Raw genomic sequence first — 21,688 nt, 5'->3', positions numbered from 1 at the left:
TTTTTCTGTTTAATCTGCTTTTACTTCGTACAATATTTGTCAAATATTCATCACACTTTATAATTTCTGCATCGATTTCATTTACATCCGTAATACCCTGCTGAATTTCGAGATCAATTTCTTTCAATTGTTCTTGTTTTAATATTAATTCAGACATTAACTCATCCAATTCATCTATTGTAACCTTATCGTCTTGATAAATGTTTTCGATTTTGGTTAATAACTTAGTTGTTAATGACCTTATCGTAGTACGCTTTTGTTTGGATTTCTCCATCTTAATTTATAAGCGAACTATTTATACACTTAAAGTCACTATTCTATGAAACTAAATTTCTAATCGAAAATAAACAAGAAATCTCTTAATGACGGTCCCTGTTCGGGCGCCAGAAAATGTTCAATCTAAATGAATTCCTGTTTTCAATATGAATAGTGGAAAATGTTCCACTTACCTTTAGACCGCCAATTCGATGATTCCTAAACCTTTATTGGTTTTAATTACAAATAGATGAAGATGAATTTACATGAAATGGTAAATGATGATTATAAAGTGATGAAAACATTAAGTTAGGTATTAGCGCTGCATGGCGCGTCTCTAGTAACATTACATCTACTTCTACTGTTTTTAAGTTTTTGAAGAAATAAAAAATTAATACTTCTGATGCGCCAGTGGCGCCATCTGGGTGTAGTTTTCTGGGATGAGGGGGATGACATCTGGGGATGAGGGCTCGTTACACAGGACACCATGTTTTTCTTTCTTTTCATTTCAGAAACTCAGAAACTGCTCACGCAGTTTCTACTTTCTTAATTTTTAGTTTATTTGTTTATTTAGATTCTATATCAGTGGCTCTCAATTTTCTTTCGACTTCTTAACCCTAAATGATCAACCTTCTTTTGGCAGGACTGCTAGCCCGAGACTTTAATGAATAAAAATCATTCGTAATCGTGAACGTATTAGTTAACGAAAGACTATTAATTATTTTGAAAATATGTAATAACCTCAATTTCATGAACTATTTTGAAAATATTTAATGAATTAAATAAAGAAGGGGATTTTTTCCTCATATCGTTTTATCAATATTAGTATTAAAATTGGATTTTATGTCAGGCAGTTGCATCTATTGTTTAGTTCTTAATTTTATAAGTGAATGCATAAACTTATAATGAATGAGCTGAAATATGGTTTCCATTAAAATAAAATAAAAAAGAATAAGCCTTGAGATTGGTTAAAAGAGAAACCTAATTATTCACAGTTGAATTTGGTTATTTTTATTCGATGCGAAATAATAATGAAATTTTCCATAAATGCATGTATACTTTTCATAATTTATTCATTAAATTGTTATTAGAAAAATTATTATTTTCAGGACCGGAGCTGAGCATTAGCCACCTCACCAAATCAGGGCTAAAGAGAATAGAGGGGCTGGTTCACTCCTTTGAAGTAACTCGCGCCGCGCCAATCCTCCGATTTTCTCTAGTGACGTCACTTTGGCGCAAAACTCGCACTTTTACTTCAAGAACGGAGCGTTCGGCCTTACTAGCTCTAACTAATATTGGAGCATTTCTTTTTGCGAGATATTCTAAGACATTTGTTATTTTCTATAATGACTTTCCTCAGTTTTTGCAGTGAATTTACAAGAAATTAAAACTATTATCGAAATGCCAGTTTGCGCGATTGCAACTTGCAAAAATTCTGATTCAAAAACAAAAGGAAAAAATATAATTTTCAGCGTGTTCCCTAAGGTAAATGAACAACTATGTAAAGAATGGATTCCGAAATGACACAGTTAATATAAAATAGCAATACGTTTATTCCGTCGTGAATAACTTTTATAAAAATTCATTATCTAAATAGAAACCGCCTCGTTACTTCAAAAAGAAAGGCAGGTGAAAAGAATTAAAAAATGGATAAAGTCAAAGAAAATTAAAATGTAAATGAAAAGTATAAATAAAATATATAGTATATAATTGAAATTCTCCTAATTTCATAACATATTTTTTAATGTACTTATTCTAAATATTTATGATTTTTTTTAAAAATTATATTCTCTTCAATTTAAATATCTATAAATTATATCGTTGTAAATTTAAATATCTATAAACAATCGTAAAATTTCTAATGTCATTATGAACCTAAATTATTATTTTGTTTCAGTAATTAGCGTTTAAGGTTGATGTTTCCTAATGATTAAGTATGAACAAATTGCTATTAACGATATATTTTAAAATCAGGGATTCTAAATTTAACTCAACTTATAGTTATAGAAGAATATGTAGATAAAAAAAGTGTCGATATATGCTTTCATTTTTCTTAATAATTAAAGTTAAAACTGAACTTTTTAAAATAAAGTATTTATAGTGTCATTTTCGCCAACTAGTAAAACATTTTTATAAGTTTAAAATGGTATTTTTTTTAATATAATAACCAAGAAAGTTTTTTTGAACTATGTTTATGAACGGAAATAATGTGTTAATTACGTAAAGTTTGAAAGCTCATAATCAGAAAATGTCTAACTTATTTTTACAAAGAGAAAGATGCAAAGTTATCATATCTGTGCGTGCGATCTTCTGAGATCTGTGGACACAGTGACGTCATGAGGAGGGAAATTGTAGCTTCAGCTCTAAGAGCGAAGTGAACTAGCCCTTCTATTCTCTTTAGCCCTGCGCCAAATGCAATAAAATCGTAAATTTGGCGAAAAAAATTGCGTTTTTGTGACTGATTATTTCCATTGAAAAGAAAATTATATGTATAACTCGATCCTCAAAATTACGTCAAAATGAATTTTTCTAGACAAATCAGTAATTTTTATTCTATTCCAGTAATTTTCGATAGGTGCGCCGCATAACCAATTAGAATTGGGTCCAAATAATATAAGCCTGAAACAAACTATATAAATAGTTTTCTATGGGGAAAGAATTTATCATTAAAAATTCTTATGATTTGCATTTGGCCAAGTTTTTTGAAAATTAGCGAATACTTTTGATTATTGGCTAATTTACTGGCTAATAATTTCAAATCCTTATCGCGGGACTTATTTCTTGAAATTTCTTTCTTCATAAGCATTTCAATTAAATGATGTCATAAAAATAACGGAAATATTAAGTGAATAATGGATTAGCTATAAATTTAAATACAGTAGGGAACCGATTATCCGGAACGATCGGGACCATCGCTATTCCGGATAACTGATTTTTCCGGTTTTCTGAATCGCAAAAAAAAAGCCGTTTTTTTCATTGTCAAACTCAACTGAAAAAAAAAATATTTGGAAATAATCTTAAAAAGAAGAAAAAACGATGAAGTAATATACTAATGATTATTTCCAAAATGATGGTAAGGTAAACATCTTTCAAAAAAGAAAGAAAAATCCCAAAATCTTATGAGGAAAAAAATTTTTTTTCTTCAAAAATAACGGGAATATTTATCGAATTTCGTTCCGGTTTTTTGGTTTTCCGGTTTTCTGATTTCCGGATAACGGGTTCTGTACTGTACATGTTTCAATAATAATAAATGGTGAAAAAAATTCGAACTCTCAGATCCACTGTAACCCTTCCACTGAACAACAATTTGAGAACAACTGCTTTAGATAATCGATTTCCTCTATATTTTATTTTAATATCTATTTCATATCTATTTTTATCACACCTTTGAAAAATGTTTTAGTAAGTTAATTTTTATTTAATTCAGCTAAATAAGTTATAAGTTTTAAATCAGTTCACTTTTATACGTTGACGTGATATTTCATAGATTGTTTGGAGCGTTCACTATGGACGTGATTGCTAGTTCTGCCTTTTCGACCAAATTAGATTCTCACAACGATCCAGAAAATACATTTGTTCGATATGCAAGAGAAGGTTTTGGTACTAAGATCAGTTGGAGAATGCTTCTTTTTCGTAAGTATTCATTTACAATGATTTTTTAACCGAATGTACAGTGCGCAGAATTAAAAACGGACCACCCTCAATAACTTTTGATCTAATGATCGGATCTTCAGACTCAATATTAATGGTTCAAGGGGGTGACCCTAAATATGGTTATTAATTAGTGCAGACGATATTTTAAGTTACCCAATCCGACACAAAAACTTACTTTCTCTGATAAAGCATACTTTTTTTTCCTTGACGGATTTGATTCCTGACCCCTCGAAACAAAGGGGGCAGCCACAATCTGGGAAATATGGTTCGAATAGTTTGGCCAGGAGTGCGGTCCAAAGTTTGGTTCCCATAATATTAATTTTACTTTTTGCGTTTTTTGCTATATCTCGATAACTTTTTAAGTGAAATGACAAATATTTGCACACAATTATAAAATTCATTTATCCAAGGATAATTCCATGCAAAAGAGAAATTTTAGTAAATGTTTATTATTTTTTTATATTTTATTTAATATTAGTCGAAAAAAATTTTGAATTGTAAGGTATACAGTTTTTTACATCATTTTAAGCAATTTAATTTTGCATGGCAAACAACAAAATATAAACAAAATCTGTCGAATTGTATTTGCATACACTTGAGAAATTCAATTTTCAAAATACCACTTCTTTCAAATTAAACTTCTCAGGACGACTCATTCGACCGATTTCACGAAAAGTTTGTATTTTGTAGCGTAAAATTATGTTAATTAAAATATTGTATTAAATTGATGTAAACAATTGTATACTTTATAAATCAAAATTTTTTCGACTATTATTAAATATGATAAATATTTATTAAAAGTTATTTTATGCATGGAATTATCTTTGGATAAATGAATTTTATAATTGTGTACAATAATTTTTCAATTCGCTTAAAAAAGCTATCGAGATATGGCAAAATATGCATTATTAGTAAAATTAACGTTAAGGGATTCAAACTTTGGACCGCTTTCCTGGCTAAACTATTGGGCTCATATTTACCAAATAACGGCTTTCCCCTATGTTTCGGGCATCGGAAATCCGAATCCATCGAGAAAAAAAGCAAGTTTTCAGAAAAAGCACGTTTTTGAGTCTGATTTCGTAATTTAAAACATCGTCTCCATAACTAATTAGCATATTTGAGATTGTCTCTTTGAATCATTAAGATTGAGTTCTAGAACGTGAAGATCCGATCATTAGATCAAAAGTTATTGATGGTGGTTTGTTTTTTTATTTTGTGCACTGTACTGGACAGGTTGAGTCAAAATGAATGTATCAATTTCGTAAATGCTTTACGCATAAAATGCTTACTCTTGCAAAAGCAAGTTTTGAATGTATTCCTGTCAAATATTCGATACGCGCTTCTTTTCTTATACGGCATGCGCACCACCCAACCACTGCTGAGTACCTAGCCCCATTTTTAGGGCTTGATCTTTTAACAGGCAAGAATGCCACGTCATTAAGACCCCGGTCAGAGGACGCGGACAACGTCTTACCTGGTTACCACCTTCTCTTAAATTTCCCACCACAGCCAACAATAGGATTTTCATCTGCGACAAATTTAACGTGTACCCTACTGTGGTTATTTTGAGGGCTTCCAGGCACGAACTCGTGACCCTTATGTGGCATACATCAGGTGTCTAGCTGCTATCAATTATTCTGGATAGCAACTGTGATACGAACTATCAAATCAGTTGGACCTGGAGACACATACACGTGATCTTTTACGAATCTTCACCGAAAGAAAATCGTATCGGTTGATAATTGGTTATCGTGGTGGCCAATGTAAGAGTGCAGTAGATCAGCGACCTACTGCACTCTTACATTGTCTCCTTACATTGCACTCTTACATTACAGTCACTCATTGAAGTGGCGCTGTTCTTTCGGCGCATTTTGTTTCCACAGAAAACGTGAATGATAAAAGAACCTATGATTTGTTTTGACTTATTCTGTAAAGTGTTGATATGAATGTTAATATGCTGTATGATAAAGTGTTAAGATGTTGTTTGATAAAGTGTTTTTATTTATTTTAGTGCTCTCACCCAAATTAGTGAATTTCTTTAAGATAGCAGTTACCAACCCAGCCTCCACAAACTTTTTCAGTGAAGTGACTGCGCAGATTATAGCTGAAAGAAAAAGGACAAAACAAGTAGGCTCATTTTATTGTTTATATTTCTCTTATTTTTTCCGCTTATTTACGTACTCACTTTATTATGTAACTCACTTTCGAGTCTGCGCAAATAGAATCTTACAATCGAAATTTTGTCCACTTTCAGACTAGCTAGAGCATAGGTTCCCGAAGCGAGCGCTATCGCTCTCTCCAGTGGGTGGTGAAGACTTTAAGGGCTCACTAGCAAGGTTTTGGTTATTTAAGAGGTGTTGGGAATTTCTTCAGGGTTGTGAACACACCATGGATGAAATTAGAATTGAATACACTTTAAAATTCATAAATACGCTGCTCAAAAATTAGAGGAACACGTGGATTTATCAAAATTATGCAAAGATTCTTTCGGATAATCAAGCCGAAGCAAAATATCCATAATCTTAAGTATAACAGAAAAGAACAAAAGAAAATTAAACGTAAACAGAAAAAGGACCAAAAACCAAAAACAAGAAAAAGGATTTAAGTGCAGAAATCTTGATTTTGCAAAAGCTGCTGTCTTTTGTTCCCTGTGTAGTAAAATAAGACCTTTCGACTTTTGTTTTGAGAGAAATTTACTTATAAATGACACGATAACGTGATCTACCCGAATTCATGGCTAGACGCATTGTCCTGAGCCTGTAATCCGGATGAACACAAAGAAATGTAGCGGACGAAGTCGAAGTTGCAAGAAGTGGTGTCAATGAAAACTGAGATCGAATCTGAGGCAAAGGGCATGTTTAACATTGTCCAGGGCTAGGTCGTCCACGTCCTACCACAGCAAATAATGACCGATGTCTCCAGTTAATAGCTCGTCGACACAGAACACCCAATACCACGCTGATTCAAAGACAGTTTCTTTTAGCAACGACAGAAAGGGTTTCAATCCAAACAAATCGAAATAGGCTGCATGAGGATGGTCAGCCAATAGTATGCATTTCTTTGACTGTCAGAAACTGTGCCTCCCGAAGATAATTAGGTGAACCGGGTTTAATCCCAGCGGTGACTGATCGATAAAATTACGCATCCGGTTTGCACCAACTACGGTGCTGATGCGAAATATCCTTAATGGTAGACGTCATGGGTTAGAGTTTCCTTGCCGTCAGAGTAACCTTGGGAGGTTCTCGTGGTCTTCCTCTCCATGCAACGCAAATGCGGGTTAGTTCCATCAAAACGTCCTCCCGGAAGGCAAGTTTTCCCCAATGCTTGATCCAGGAATTCAGTTGTCTTCAGGATTGGGTTCAAAATTAGAAGCATACGTTGTTGAACATTAGTAGTAGTAAACCCAAAAATTGAATTGGCTGTTCAAAGACGGTTATAAATTAAAATATATTCATTCAGGAAGGATCACATTACAGACAAGGTGGTTTGTTTGCATGAGCTGGAATCAGCATAGTTGGACGTACAGACCTACATTTCATTCAGAAATGCAATTTGACGGCTCAAAGGAATGCAGACGAGATCCTGAGACCGCATGTCGTATCTTATGCTGCAGCCATCGGTGATTACTTTCGTTAAATAAAGGATAATGTCAGACGTCATACAGCCTGTCTTGTGGAGAACTTTCTTGATGCTGATCCAGCTTGCGTGGGATGTACTCGGACAACGTGTTGCTGCAAGGCCTCTTGTTGCTGCAAGACCAAGACTTGGAGATCGCACTTTGTCAAGAATGGAGCAGTATTCCCCAAAGTCTCATCGCATCCATGCAGAATAAGTGGGCGAAAGTCATAGCAATTCGGGAAATCGCACACTATATTAATCATTTCAGTACAATCAGTTTTTTTTTGTCGTTTACAATTTATCAAATTGTTGCCTTGAAACATCACTCTATGTTATTTTTATCATCTCCATATATGTAGACCAGAAATGATTTTCTTCAACTATTGATGGACACGGCTGAAGAGACTAATAAGAGTGAGAAAAAAGATGATGTAGATGATGATGAAATTGCTGCAAAGTATGGACAAGATTTCGTCAACCAAACCATTTTTAATACATCGGAAAATAAAAGTAAGAGTCATTTTCATCATTCTTTGTTTGGATCGCGAGTGAGACAATTTTTATAAATAATTGGTGCTTTTTTTCCTTCTTTTTAATAAGATGGGAATTTAAAATGCTCTATGTTGAAGAGCTAATAAGCTTTTAAGATAGAATAATCGATTTATACCGTATCTGCAATTTCCTTACGTAAAAAATGCAGATTTAAATTATATGAGTATCAAGAAGAAATCATGAATATGAAGTAATATCAATAAATAAATCAAACAATAAATAAATAAATAATGATTTTAACGAACAGTTTGCTCAGCTGGTTCCTATAATAGCTTCGGCCAACTCTTCGATAAAATCTTTATTTAAAGTCCTTAATTGACTTCTTTCATTAGTTTTTTTATTCGGAAATACTTTAAAAAATAATATTACTTCATCAAGATTTTATGTTCCTTAATTTTGATTGTATTACAATTCACGAAAGATGATCTTCAGTTTACCCAATATCTTCAGTTATTTTTGCTTAATTCTATTTAAAATTTTGTAATTGAAGATCTTCAATGAGGTTTTGCTTTTATTGCATTTTAATTTTTATAATAGATGATCTTCAATTCATTCAAGATCTTCAATTATTTTTCCTTAATTGTACTTCAAATTTTGGGATGGAAAAAAATCTTCAATTCATTAAAGATCTCCAACCATTTGCTGTTTCACTATAGATGATCTTTCAATTTATTCAAGATATTCACTTTTATTCTTATTTCAGACCTCTCGATGGATGAGTTGGTGGCCCAGTGTGTCATTTTCTTTTTGGCTGGCTATGAAACCACAGCAACATTATTAACTTACGTCATGTACTGCCTGGCTCTGAATGGGGACATTCAAGAGAAAGCTTATCAAGAAATTACACAATGCTTAAAGGAGACGAATGTAAGAACGTATTTTAACACCTCTGGTAATAGTATAAATAATTATGGATGAACTTTTTTTCCCGTATCCGCCTTTTTTTGTGTAATAACATAAGAAAATAGATTTCGCTCTGCAGAGATCAATGTAGATTAACTTTTTTAGCAACCACCAGAGGGTTAATTTTTGTATCTAATCTAAGCATAATACCGGTTGCAGAATTTATAGAGGGAATTTGCTGTTCCAATTTAAAAAAAATCTAAATTTGACTCAACTTCAAGTACCGGCTTTCAGGAGAACTCCTTCAGACCCCCGTCTCGCTTCGTGGCGAGTTCTATGGTTACGAGGAAAGGTCACCTCGAATAGGAGTGTGGGGTGAATAGTTTTGTCTTAATCTTAGCGTAGGTCGTCGTAAGTAAACCAATCGACACCTTCTTTCCTCCATTTCACCCCCATTAGAAATGTGTTCTCGCTTGTTACCGTAGCAGCAGACAGCCCCAGACTTTCAGTCTGGAGGAGTTCTCCTCAAAGCCGCTGATTGTTATTTCATTTTATTTTATAAAAGGCATTGAATATCAGACTCAATTCTGAGTTTACGACTCAATGTTAGATGGATTACTGGTTAGAATCCCTTTGTCATCGAACTAACCTTAGTAGGTTTTTATGGTTTTCCTCCCCATGTAACGCAAATACGGGTTAGTCCCTCTAGAAGTCCTCCATGATGGCTTATTTGTCCCAATGCTTGACCCAGGAGCTCCTTTGTTTACTTAGTTGGATTCAAAGTAGAACATTGATAGTCGCAAACTTAAAATTGGATTGGCTACTCAACGCTGGCTATAAAATTAAATGTCGATGTCATGTGTCAAATGATGGCGTGGCAAAATGTTCATTCAAATAACTAAATAAAATCGTTTAAAAAACTGGGGAATTTCGAATTCTTTGGATGAGGTGAAGATGTTTTTCTTTGTGGGACTCAGCACATGTGAATGAACTAAAATCCATTGTAGAGATTGGTTCCGTATGACGATACTGCTAATATTATTGAATCTGACACACAATATAATGTTCTAGAATCTTTAAATATGTAGCTTTATAGTATTTGATCGTATAGTAGTCGATCGTATATTATTGTATAGTAGTCGATATGTAGCTTTATAGTATTTTTTTTTAAAGTTTTTATTGTTTAATATTTTTTGAAAAACTTAACTTTCGGATTAATTTTTTTCTGAACAGAATTTCAAATATTTTTTCTAAAAAAAGACCTTCACATGTAAAGAAAATATGATAAGATACACATTAAAAATAGTTTTTGAAAGGGATAAATTGATACAGAGTTATTCATATATATCTCATTGTTTATTATATGTAGCGATATTTCAGGATCAACGAATGTCCGAAATTTTTCTGATTTGTAATTTTGGGGATTTGTAAAGTAGACTTGTACATCAGGCTATCCGGTAATTAATGAAAGTTTTTTTTTGGTATAAAATCAAGTTAAGTTAAATTTTTTACGTTCAAAAAAGTCGAAAAATATTTTGGACAAAAAAAAAAAAAAAGAAAAAAAAAGCAGAACTAAAATTCATTTTTTTTTCTTTACCTGATGCTATATATTAACGTATTCTTTTTCTTTTTAATGACAAATGCATTTTCTTTAATGTACAAGACATAGTAGTCTAAGTCATTCTTTCGTGGTGGTTTAAAATTATTTTAAAACCTAATACAATTAAAAACATAGCGGTTTTTAAACCTGCTATTTTATTTAAATGATATTAATTCTTTAAACCTGCATATTTTATTTACATATAGGGTGAATTGACATACGAAGCTTTACACAACATGAAATATTTGGATAACATCATTTCAGAGACTTTAAGACTCTATCCTCCAGCAGTGAGGTAAGTAAATTCGTTCTTCTTGTCGTATGCTAGGCTTGTAGCTCTCTTAGTAGACGATTAGTACAGCAGATGATTAGATTTTTAGTTTTGTGTAGTTTTTATTTAAGTTTTTTTTTTAAAAAAATTGCTCCATATTTGCTCTATAATTCGATATTTTTTATATCCTTGTTAAATTATTTAGTGCTAAGATAGCTCAGATAATACTGGGAAAATTTAATGATTGAAAAAAAAAAGATAATATTAATTGATTTATTATAATTTTTTCCATTTATTTATTCTCAGGCAGGTTATAGGTAAAAGAAGTCCCATTAGTGTAGCGTTAAACGTGAAAAATTTATGTGGAAAACAATGAGCCCTGAAAGTTTTCTGTAATTCAATCACTCTTGTTTATTATTGTCTGTGCATAAATTTGTATGATAAATTTCCATTCGGATGTGAAGAAATGTTGCTATTGCCTATGGAAAAATTTATTTAAAGGCTACAGCACACTATTATTTTATGACAAGATTTGATATATTAAAAAATACTATAGGATATCCCAATGTGGTTTTACCCATGGTAAAATGTTATCATACACTTTTCTCTTATACCTATGACAAAAATTACCATACGCATATGGTACAAATTTTACTAAATAAAAAAAATATATAAAACATTTGCCATACGTTTATGGCAAAATTTTACCATTGGCAAAACACCATAGGAATAAGAATTATATAATATTTATATAGGAGTTTTATAAATTTTTTATGGCAAACCTATGGCATATTTTCCTAAGGGGTCCAATCGTCCATTCAATTATTCCCATTAGTGACCAGGTTATACCCTACCGTCGGCCTTAAACATAAAAAATTTATGTGGGCTTAATTTCACCCTTCAAATTCTTTGTAATTCCAAAGCGTGTTCTTTACATGAAAAAGTATTTAGTATTTCAACATTTTGTAAAGATGTATATAGTTTTACTTGAAAAGTCTTTTTGCTGAAATCGGATGCATAAAAAAGAAAAAATGTTTTATGCATATTCATAAAAAAAACCTTAACATAATAATGGAGCAGTAAAGCAAAGAATAATTTCCTATCAATCCACACGAGACATTAAATTGGTTATTTTAATTCCATTTTTGCTTTAATTGCGGTACCCTTTGAATATTTGTCATTTTTTCAGAAAACAAAAACGTTACAAACATAAGAAAGTAGCCTAAATCTTATCACTTTTCGCATTTTAATTTTCATCAATTGCAAATCACTGACAATTACAATTAAAATATCTTTCTAATTAAATGCAGTTATTCAGCTTCTAAAAATATTTTTATTGTTTGGTTGTGCAGTATGAACTAGAAATTGTTTTCACAAGATCTAAAAGTGGTATGATTAAAGAAACCGCTTACAAGTTGCCTAATTCGTATCTACCTCAAAGGTATTGAGCATTTATAATTAAGTGAATAAGTGTACTATGAATAATCCAAAATAATTTTTTAATAACATAAGATTTTTAATAGAATAAGATTTTTTAGCAGCATTGCGATATTAAATTTTTGAAATGTTACAAGTATAGTGACAGCATTATAATCTTACAAAATCTTAATGTAACATGATGTTATGGGTAACAGAGTTTTAGTGTGATTTTATATGTGATGTTTGTTAAAATAGTACATGATTTTTCTGCATGGATCTCCACGCCATAAGAGATATCTAATTTATTCGCTAAAGCGTTCTCTACTCAATAATTTTTTAGAAATCAGAAGTGATACGATTTGGGCAACTTCCTCTTCTGCAACCAACCTGTTGTTTTCAAGACAAGCTTCAGCCATTGCCCTTTTGTGACTTAAGTCAGAAAGGTGACCCTTTCGTTTGGCAAGAGAGCACCGCAAAGGTGAAAGTAAACCTTAGCTCAGATCCCACTGATAGATGGCTGCACTACTCATTCATGAGGCCGTTTCCTCAATTTAAACATAAATCTGAATGGAAAGGAAATTTTCTCCAGATTCCTGAGCCCTTGGTGTAGAATCTGCTAAAATTATCAGACACTAGATGGCATCTTATAATGAAAATGTAATTCAGAGCCACTGGATGGCACCTTATAATGAAAATATAACTCAGATTGATTTAAGAATTCGATGAAGGCAGATGTAAGCCTAATGTACCAAAATAAAATTTTGTTATTGTTTAAAACGAGAGCTCATCCTTGAATTTACACATGGTACTGCTTAACGACAGACTAAATTACTTTCGATTAAACATATTTTACGAGGGCATATATAGTATGCACTCGGTGGGTCTTAACGGAGTCGAGGATCGAACCCCGCACCGGAGACCGGATCCCTAATCAACGTGAATTGGATGATATTATTGATTGGTATAGCATGTATTGTATTAGCTTATAGACGAAAATTAAATAGCTTTTTTTTCTTTCCCTAGAACTGAAAGAAAGGTTGCATCAGAATATAAACTGGGTGACACTGGTATTATTTTGGAAAAAGACATGATTGTTGGCATTCCTATATTTGTTCTCCACCGGGATCCAAAATATTATCCAAATCCCGAGAAATTCGATCCAGATAGGTAACAATTTTAATACCTTTAATTTATTTTACTTGCAGTTTCTAAACTTTTTAAATTATTTTATAAAGATATTTTCTGTTAATTTCTTTATATCGTTTTTAATATCATTTCCTCCTTTTGTTGCTTTATTTAGTGAATTTTTCAGCCAGTGTTGTTTTATTTAGTAAATTTTTTCTCATTAGTAAATTCTATTTAAAATGATTAAAAATTTTAAGATAGTTATTAAAAAATGAAAATTATTTTTTTTAAAACAATAATTCGAGACAATAACTAAAATATATCAAAATAGAAATTAAAAATAATGATTTAATTTAAGAAAAATATTTCAAAATAATGATTAAAATAGTACATGAAATTGATGATTAAAAATAATAGATTAAAAGAATTTTATAAAAATATTTGAAAATTTTCTTCCATCAGCATGACAGTCTAGTACAGGCCATAGTTTTCCCAATTTTCTGGCTTGATCAGATACTACATTTTTTCGATTCCCAAGGTTTTTAAAATGATTAAAATTTTTAAGATAGTTATTAAAATATAATAATTATTACTTTTAAAAACAATAATTCGAGATAATAACTAAAATACATCAAAATAGAAATTAAAAATAATTACTTAATTTAAGAAAATTAATTCAAAATAATGATTAAAATAATTAAAATTGTTTATTAAAAATAATAGTTTAAGAGAATTTTATAAAAATATTTTAAAATTGTAATTTTTCTTCCATCAGCATGACAGTCTAGTAGAGGGCATAGGTTTTCCCAATTAGTCGTCTCCTCCTGGCTTGATCAGACACTACGTTTATTGATTTCCAAGGTTAGATCTCACAGAATCAATCCATCTAGTGGTCTTAGGTTGCCAATAAAGTTTCCAAAAGTTCAGCCTCTCAACTGTGTAACCATTATCCCCTCTATAGATGTGACCCAGCCATCTTATTTTATAGGATTTATTAACCGGAATTATGTTTGGTTGCTTAAGTTTTCTTCGTAATTCATAATTATTCTGAATCTGGATAACACTGTGTTTTCTTTAGCAGTTACGAAGATGGCTCTGAGTATTTTTCTTTCAAATATTAGAGTATTAGCGAGTAGTTAATTTTCCTCGGTTTTATTTAAAGGTCAGCAGTTGCTGCCATAGAGGAACACAGGTTTAATAAGAATTTTGTTAAAATGAATTTTAGTTTTAATGAAATTGAGCTTTGATTTTAGTTGGTTTCTCAAAGAAACGACACCATTTAGTAAATATTTAAAAAAAAAAATAATAATAACTTTTAAAAAAAAAATGTAGTTCTTTTTAAAGCGAAGACATTAAATAATGACGAAATCTTTTTTGTCTTCGCTTGAAAATCAATCAGGGGTATGAGATTAACAGGTCCCACTCTAAGCATTCGCTACTTCACCAAATGTGATAAAATCGTAAATTTAGCGAAAGTATTGGCGAATGATTTTTTCAATGGGAAGATAAGAATATATTTAAATCGATCATCAAAATGAATATTTCTAAATAAATCAGCATTTTTTATTCGATTAAAGTAATTTTCGGTAGATGTGGCCGCTTAGCCAATTAGAATTGGTTCCAAATAATATAAGCCTGAAACAAACTTTAGTTTAACAGTTTTTAATGGGAAACAAATTAATCATAAAAATTTGTTATTTGCATTTGGCGAAGGCTTTCTAAAATGGGCGAATACTTAAGATTTTTGGCTAACTTACTGGCTAATAATTTGAAATCCTTAGTGTGGGCCCTGGATTAATTCTTTCATCTCATTGCAGTAACTTCCTTACTTTTGCCTTTAAGAGAAAGCTATACCGCGGCGAAACTTTGTATAACAAATTATGTATCACCTTCCTTGGTAACATAACATTTGATGTCAAGAAAAGTGGAATAAGGGAAATTTAGAATTAACCATGAAATTGCTCAAAAAAATGTTTACAAATTATGGAAATGTAAACATATTATTGTGGAATAAATTCCCCACGAGGTAAATCTAAGCATTTTTGCCATAATTTATTTGTATTTTGATAGTTTGTAAAGAAATTTTCAGCACTTGAAACCTAATAGTTTTCGCTTGGTTTGCCAGTATACCTATTTTTTTCTAAACTTCTACTCTTAAACTAGTTATATAGGTGAAAAAAATCTGCCTCGAAAGGTTTTTCCCCTGTCTCTTTTGAGAACGGAGAAAATTTTCATTGCAAATTCTTTTTCACCACCATACTAATTTAAATTGATAAGTGTAGAAAAAGTGAGTTCAAGCATATAATAAATTTTTTTTATTAACTTCATACTTAAATTAAATGACATTAAAAAATTGAAATTTTCTAACGCAGAAACTAATTATTTCAGCAATTTAACCCAAGAATTTTAAAGGAAAAAAACATTGACAAATCCAAAAATACATGAAAAATCGCAGGTTAAATAGATTTCTTACGATAAATGTATACAAATCGTTTGAACTTCAGGCGATATATTACCATAAATAACAAAAAAATAAACTTAAATGAGCCAAGATTAAGAAAGTAATTACTTGATCTTAATGAAATAAAAAGGAATGCAATAAAAAACAGTAAATATTTGTTTTTAACAAAAAGAAATACTTAAAAGTGAATACAAAACTTGGCGATTCAGAAATAAGTTTGGTGAATGCTTAGTCAGCCAATTTCTTGCCTTTATTTATTAGTTTTATTGCACATAAACACTTAAAATTGTTAAATAAATCAATAAATGTTGTTTAAAAGTCATATTTTAAATACATACTTAATAAATGCAATTTTCAATGAAAATTCTTACGTTTGGTACATAGTTAAAACTGTACAATTCAAGTGACCATGCAAGTTATTCGCTTATTTTTTTTTAAATAGACGAAAACAAACAATTAAAAACAAATTCTAACTTCTTCATATCGTTTATATACTACATATTTAAGTAAATAAATCTAATAAATAATAAATAAATGAGTATTTACCTCACATAAGCGAGCTCCACTTCCAGGCTACCAGTTGTATCTTCTGCAAAAAAAAGTTGATTAAATACAGCGCCGTATTGCTCATCAAACTTGTTGAAATATAATTCTTCTTTATCTTCGTCTTTTGTTACGAGACTCTATCAGAAAGTAAAATATTCTGTCGTTCTCTTCTTCTACACTAAATAATAAATATGACTCCAACTTTAGTAAAAAATAACAACATTTTTATTTACATAATTGGGTATAATATAGCCTACGTTGTTCCTACTAAATTTAACCCATGAACGGCATTTTCTGCGAGCCTAACTTCAAGCCACAAATAAACAAACGAAGTGTTCGATCGTTTAAATAGCTGCTCGCCAGATTTTATTGCATTATAAAGAAAAGTTATTGAAACTAAATACAAATAAATAAACAACAACAACTAAAACAAATAACAACAACTACTAATAACAATAACTAAATAAACAACAACTAAATTCCATTCGTTTAGCATTGCGTCATATGTTGTTCCTACTAAATCGAAGTAGTTGTGTTTTTTTCATATTATACCCAATTATTTTAAGACGATCAGTTTTGTTCCACAAAAAGAAGAATAACGTTGCCATGGCAACTCGGTAGTTTTAAAAGAAATAAAAAAGTTAGCTTTCAGCTTTCATAGAAAGTACTTAACACCTTTAAACATATTTTACTTAACTTAGATTTATTATTTGTCTATGGATTTTATTGTAACCATGATAGATTTTTGTTTTGTGTACCTGGCAACTTTGTAGGGGTTTATTTATAGACTATGTCAACCAGGGCCGGCTTATGCATGTCGCGGCCCCTAGGCAATGCTCGTCTCGCCCCCCCCCACCGTCTTCGAACTTCCAAATATATTTTTTCGCTAACACAACACTTTATTCATAATTACGCTGTTTTTTACTACATAGGTATATTATCAATCACATTATTCAATAAAAATATTGAATCAAACGAAAAGAATATAAGTAATTAATATATGCATTTAAAAATAATCATACAATAAGCTTAAATATTAACTCTTCTAACTTTTTTTGTTACAAAATCGTTCAAGACAACCTGAAGTGTAAACTCAACGATTACATTAAAAATGTTTCAAAAATGTTGTCTATGACACAATACAACGTATGTATTTAGCGGATCGGTGAATTCCCCAGTCATGCGACGAAAGAACTAGTACTGCCAACCTTATTTTTAGATACTCTTTGGTAGCTTGGCCATAGAATATACATACCTATGGTAGGTACCAGAACAGTAAGTGTGCATTCACAATGAAGAATTTTGCGCGTTTTTCAAGCGTGTTGTGTTAAAAAAGCTGCTCTTGCTGTATAGTCATCTGATTAGTCGGCGTTAAAATTACCGCGATAAAATTGCTTGCGATTATATTACTGCGTTATGTATGAACTAACTACCATAATATTAATATCTAATTTGGAATGCTTTCAGAAATGTACTAAAATAGCGTCGATGTAATGTACAGAGCAAGACAATCGTCATTGAAATTTCGAATTAAATTTTTACTGTTTAAGAAACATTGTCAATTTTTTTCTCTGTAGCACAGGGCCCCTAGGCAGTTGCCTACAGTGCCTAATGGATAAAACGGCCCTGATGCCAACCTTCAACTATCAAAAGGTACCTCAAGATGGATTCAAGTTAGCATGTCTTATATACTAGTGATTTGGTATTTAATATTTGTAGTGGTATTTACGCCATATTACTCCTATTCCAGAATTTTATCTGAGATAGAATTCGATGAACGATTACCCACTAGTTGATTCATGCTGTTTAGTTATTTATATCATTTTTGCTCATTATATTTTTTCTTCATTTTTTTGCTTATAGCATTTCGCTCATTTTTTTGTATGTAGTATTTCGCTCATTTTTTTCCTTCATTTTTTTTTGTTTATAACATTTCGCTCATTTTTTTCTTCTATATTGTTTATTACCGGGAGACTTTATTTACTTCACCGAATCTTTTTTTTTCTTTTCTTTGAGCAGTTTTTTTAAGCAAATCAACTGCTTAATGTGGCTCATCCATCAATATTGGCAAGTTCATATCACGTCCGGGTCACCAATGTAGGGATTTATTTATAGACTATGCCAACCTTCATCTATCAAAAGGTACCTCATGATGGATTCAAGTTAACATGTCTTATATACTAGTGATTTGGTATTTAATATTTGTAGTGGTAGTTACGCCACAACTCTGATGCATAATTAGTTTATTTATGTTTTACATGGCTTCATGTCTGTCTTTGTGTTAAGTAAGAAGTATATAGTGAACGAATTGAAATCCTTGTGTAATAATCTTTGTGTAAGAATATAGAATGTGTCACGTATGAGAATTGATACTCGACGGGCTTGGCTTAATTGAAATAGAAGGAAAGTTGCAAGCGTAAACAAATGCTACGTTTCAACAAACAATCAGGATCGACATACCCACACTACGTTGCTTGCCATTGCTGAAAAAGAAATTTCAAAATAACAAAATGCAAACAAATTATGTGAAGAAAAATTCCCAGTTACGTAATCCTAAGTTATAGTTTATAGTCTCATAAATTTTTAAATTTTTTTTTAATATTTAAAACTTCATGGCTTACACTAGGTGTGCTTGAACTTGCTTTTCTTTATACTTTTAGTTTAAAATTTCTTAGTGATGTGAAAGAGAATTTACAATGAAAGTTTCGCCCGTGGTATAGCCTTCTCAGAGAACGCTATACCACGAGAGAAAACATTGATAACAAATTCTCTTTCCTCTTATCTGCTCAATTTAAATCACTAATGTAAATTAATTTCTTAAAAAATTAATCTACATTAGTGATTTAATTTTTTAAGTATAGAAAAAGTTATGTTTATATAAACCGAAAAAAAAATATGAAACTTCAAACGCTGATGTTTTTCTCTCATTGCAGTTTGATAATTGTAATTTGATATTTTAAAAAGCAATTTAACATTTTAAACTTCGTTGTTAATGCTTGATTTATCTGAAATTTGTCCCCCCCCCCGCCACTATATGTTTAGTTTTTACAAATGTAGTTGCAAGAAATTGTTGAAATTTGTAGTTTGAAAGAAATTAAGGCATCCTCTGCCACTTTATGACACATTATTTTAATAGATAATGCAAACTATAATGTTTTGTATACTTAATATTTCAGATTTTCAGCTAAAGAGATAGCTAAAAGAGACGCCTACGTGTATCTACCCTTCGGACATGGTCCGAGAAATTGTGTCGGCATGAGATTCGCTCTGCTTGAAGCCAAAGTCTGCCTCGTATATATTATCAGCTGCTTTAAGACTAAGCCATGTGATAAGACACCAGTGAGTACTCTTTTATTCACTCATTCTTCTTACGTGATCGCAAATAATGAATTTACATTGTGTTTCGGTTCTTGGCACAGTTAAAGTGCCTGACACCTTGAAACAAAACTACGATTTTAAACTGTATGTATGATCTTGCCGAGAAGAATTATCTGGGCTTTAGAACGAACGAATAGTTTTTTAAAAATTGCGAATTTGGAGACGTCTTTCCACCTAAATAAAAATTATTAAAATCTCTACCTCATTCTTAGTTTTTGCAAATTTATATGCGCCCAGATAATACAACAAGTTTTTAAATATTAAAATATTAGATCACAAGCACTTTTCATTTCCACAAAACTGCGGATTTTTTCCAAATTGATTTTTTGCACATTTTTCAGAATTAAGCACAGACAGCGCTAGCTTTAAATAGGCTGAACTTGTCTTAACAATCATGATTAACTGTTTCAAACTCACAGCACTTATGAAAATAGCATGTTATTCGCAAAAAAGCATCATTTCATATGACGCCGAAATCTTCGGAAAACAAAGTTCTCACCGGTTGAAAATCGGCAATTTCGACTTTTTTTTAATTATCTGTTTAGTTTATAAGCTTTACAGAAGTCTTTACATTTCTGATCACACAAATGCGGGTTAGTTCCATCAAAAGTCCTCCATGAAGGCTAGTTTGAATTCTGGGCCGGTTCAAAATCACAAGGTTATGGAATGGAGCATTGATAGTCGTAAACTCGAAATTAGGTCGATCAGCTAGCTGTTCCATGCCGGTTATAAAACATAAAATATTCATACCTTAGTCATCTCAATATTGTTACTTTTAATGAGCATTTATCTATTTAGTGTGGCGTAACATCAGTCAAACTACATCATCTCTGTTTTACCGTTAATGAGATAACTATTTTAAACTATGAATTAATTTATTTATATCAATTTCGAAACCTTTGAAGAAGTAACCCAGTTCAAAGAGTAGGAAACTAATTACAGCTTAAAAATATGATTGCGTCGATGCTTTTGTCTTACGATCTATTTTTGTGAAACAACTATTTGTATTTTCAGGTACCCATAAAGTTTGCCCACAACTCCTTTGCTCTTCTTCATCCCAAAAATGTTTTTCTGGCTACGGAAATAAGAAAAGATTGTCAACTCAAGTCTTAAAAATTCATTCCTACTGATGATGTTGTTTTAATGTTCCATCTACAATAAAAAGCTTTTAATGCTATTAATTTCTGACTAGTTTTTGTGAAGAAATATTAATTATTATCTAATGAAGTGATATCATGTGCATGGTTCTTAAAATATCTTGTGAAAATAATAAGAGTTCGTGTATTATATTAGATTTTCCTGTTTTTTACGACGTTCGTCTAAATTTATGGCGTGTTTAAGAAGTAGAAATTAACATTTGCTGGCAGGGCAGTTTCGTAATTATTCCCCTTAACATCTGCATGATTCACTTCCTTTCTCTTTATTCTGTTAATTGACTTGTTTCAAGCTCTTTAGTAGTGATTGGTTAAATTTCGATTACTTGTTTTTCTCTTAGATAACTACTTTATTGACTTCATTTTTGACAAGAGATTTTAAAAACTTGCATTGAGGGGAGGATATTACGAAACACCCTCTATGTAATTCGTGTACTATTAATTTCGTGTATTTTCTACGTTTTGTAAATAAATAAAATGTAACGTGTTGTTCATTTTTTAATAATAAAGTGTTGTTCATTATTTTTAACTTAGAATTTATTATTTATTTGTTTAAAATTCGTTACATTTTCAAAAAAGTATATCACTCAAGCAGTCAACCACTTTTTTAAAAAATTTTTTAAAAAAAACGACAAATACATAATATTTTTTCTTTTTACTAATAATTAATAAAAATTATATTTTTAATTCAACTGATAATGAATAAACAAATTTTGTTATTATGTGAAGAATATTACGATTTGTTTAAAAATATATGGCGGAATACTGGTTCTTACAAACTTTCAACTGTTCTCTTGCCTCAGCTATTGGAG

General features: G+C 31.1%; 1 protein-coding gene across 2 annotated transcripts in view; it reads left to right on the top strand.

The window, feature by feature from the left end:
* Positions 1-21,405, top strand: part of LOC107445100 (lithocholate 6-beta-hydroxylase) — a 42,593-nt gene extending 21,188 nt beyond the window's left edge. Inside the window, exons 7-14 of one of the 2 annotated variants that reach the window (XM_087157041.1) lie at positions 3,743-3,888; positions 5,921-6,036; positions 7,887-8,037; positions 8,783-8,946; positions 10,729-10,817; positions 13,236-13,379; positions 19,521-19,683; positions 20,737-21,405. In XM_087157041.1, coding sequence (XP_087013167.1) covers positions 3,743-3,888; positions 5,921-6,036; positions 7,887-8,037; positions 8,783-8,946; positions 10,729-10,817; positions 13,236-13,379; positions 19,521-19,683; positions 20,737-20,835 — 1,072 coding nt within the window. In that variant the 3' untranslated portion in view covers positions 20,836-21,405. Of the gene's footprint in view, positions 1-3,742; positions 3,889-5,920; positions 6,037-7,886; positions 8,038-8,782; positions 8,947-10,728; positions 10,818-13,235; positions 13,384-19,520; positions 19,684-20,736 lie in introns of those variants that run through there. The other variant, XM_087157042.1, reaches the window with a different exon arrangement.
* The last annotated feature ends 283 nt before the right edge of the window (positions 21,406-21,688 follow it).

The sequence above is a fragment of the Parasteatoda tepidariorum genome, chromosome 2 (genome assembly GCF_982258835.1).
Source record: "Parasteatoda tepidariorum strain Cologne lab strain chromosome 2, Ptep-v5.0, whole genome shotgun sequence".
Lineage (NCBI taxonomy): Eukaryota > Metazoa > Arthropoda > Arachnida > Araneae > Theridiidae > Parasteatoda > Parasteatoda tepidariorum.
Note: the sequence above shows the minus strand (reverse complement) of the source record. Positions and strands in the feature narration are given on the sequence as shown.